General features: G+C 14.6%; 1 protein-coding gene across 1 annotated transcript in view; it reads right to left on the bottom strand.

Moving 5' to 3' along the window:
* LOC102673227 (E3 ubiquitin-protein ligase AMFR-like) overlaps positions 1–1,751 on the bottom strand; it is a 21,059-nt gene that overhangs the window by 4,108 nt on the left and 15,200 nt on the right. The window contains exon 3 of the mRNA XM_031514667.1: positions 131–286. Coding sequence (XP_031370527.1) covers positions 131–286 — 156 coding nt within the window. The remainder of the gene's footprint in view (positions 1–130; positions 287–1,751) is intronic.

A 1,751-nucleotide genomic window follows, 5' to 3' on the forward strand; every position in this document is an offset into this window, starting at 1 on the left:
TTTTATTTCATTTATTTTTTATTTATTTATTATTTATAATATTTTATTATTTCAAAATATTAAATATGTTAAAATAATTTAATCAAGTAAATATTTTATTAAATTATATCAATAATCAAAGTTTAATCACCTCAGCTGCAGTGAAGACAAAAGTATTGAAAGAAACGAAGAAGAATGCTGCAGCTGTGCATAGAAGTAACATGAAGGAAGATAATGCAAGAATAGTTGCTAGAAGTCCAAGAAGCCTTGCATGACTCCAACCTGGTGTTGTTGGTGAAAATGATAACTAAAAAATATTTCATAAAATTTATATAAAATTAATAAGATATATTATATAAAATAAATGAGATAGTATTAATAATAATATTTATATAAAATAATAAAATTAAAAAATTATATAAATGATTATTTTATAATTATTATATAAAGAGATTAAAATATGATCCGTTATATTTATAGATGGATATAGATTATAAAATATAATATTAAAAGATTTTTATAAAAATTCTTTTAAAATTGTTTTTTATATAATGTATTAATATTTAATATTTACAAATTTTATAATATTTAATTATTATTTTTAATCATTAAATTTAATGTTAATAAATTAATCAATATATTTATAAAGTTATATAATTAGTATTGAATTTATAATATCTTATATCAAAACTTAAATTATTTTTTACTAATAATATTATTTTATCAAATATTTAATAATGAAATTAAATAACAAAAAGAACAAGTTTTAACAATAATAAGTATTGTAATACATATAAAATATATAATATATTCTTACAATTTTTCCTTCATTATTTAATTTAATTATTAATGAATTAATATTTATACGATAATTATTAGTTATTAATGATATATAAGGAATAACAAGTAATTATGCAGAGTTCATGTTATTAATTAATCCTTTTTAAAAACAAGGATTTAATTAATAATATTTTTTTTTAATTAATAACTTTATATTTCTTGCTGGTTCTCATTTACATATAAATCTATCGATGATAATTTATTCGTATTTAATTAAGAATTAGTTAATTTCATTTGTATTTGAAAACTTTGAAACTTGATTTATTCGAAAATGAAATCTCAAAAAGAAAAAATTTTATCCCAAAAATTTTATTTTCTATTTATTTTTTCATATAGAAACATTTTCTTTTCTTATATTGTATCCTCGCAATATCCTATGAAAGCTAGTAAAAATTTTTATTTTTGAGTATGTGTATATATATATATAATGCATTTTAATTGTACATTATATCAAGAAATAAAAATAAAATTTTCTATGAAATACTTATTAAATTATTAAATTACTAAATTAATTAGTAAAAGTAACTAAATTAGAGAAAAAAATTTTTTTATTTATATGCTTGTCACTTCAACAAAATAATCAACATAATTTGAATAAGAATATGTCCAAAAATGAGATGCAAATCATTTCATATATAAATTATTTAAATTAACTGATTCATAATTCATTCATAAATTGTGAAGAAATTATAAAATATATATATTTCTTTCAATTATAATGAATAAAATAATTTTAATATATCTATTATATATAATTATAAATTTATGATTTTTATCAAAATTAATGTGTAATATAAATTTAATATTTTTAATAATAATAAGTAATATACTAATAGATGAATTTTCTTGTTAATTCTTATAGAGTTATATTTATATTAATATTTATATTATAAATTACATTTATATTTATATTAAAATATATTTTATTAATT

The sequence above is a fragment of the Apis dorsata genome, unplaced genomic scaffold, assembly GCF_000469605.1.
Source record: "Apis dorsata unplaced genomic scaffold, Apis dorsata 1.3 scaffold_1095, whole genome shotgun sequence".
Lineage (NCBI taxonomy): Eukaryota > Metazoa > Arthropoda > Insecta > Hymenoptera > Apidae > Apis > Apis dorsata.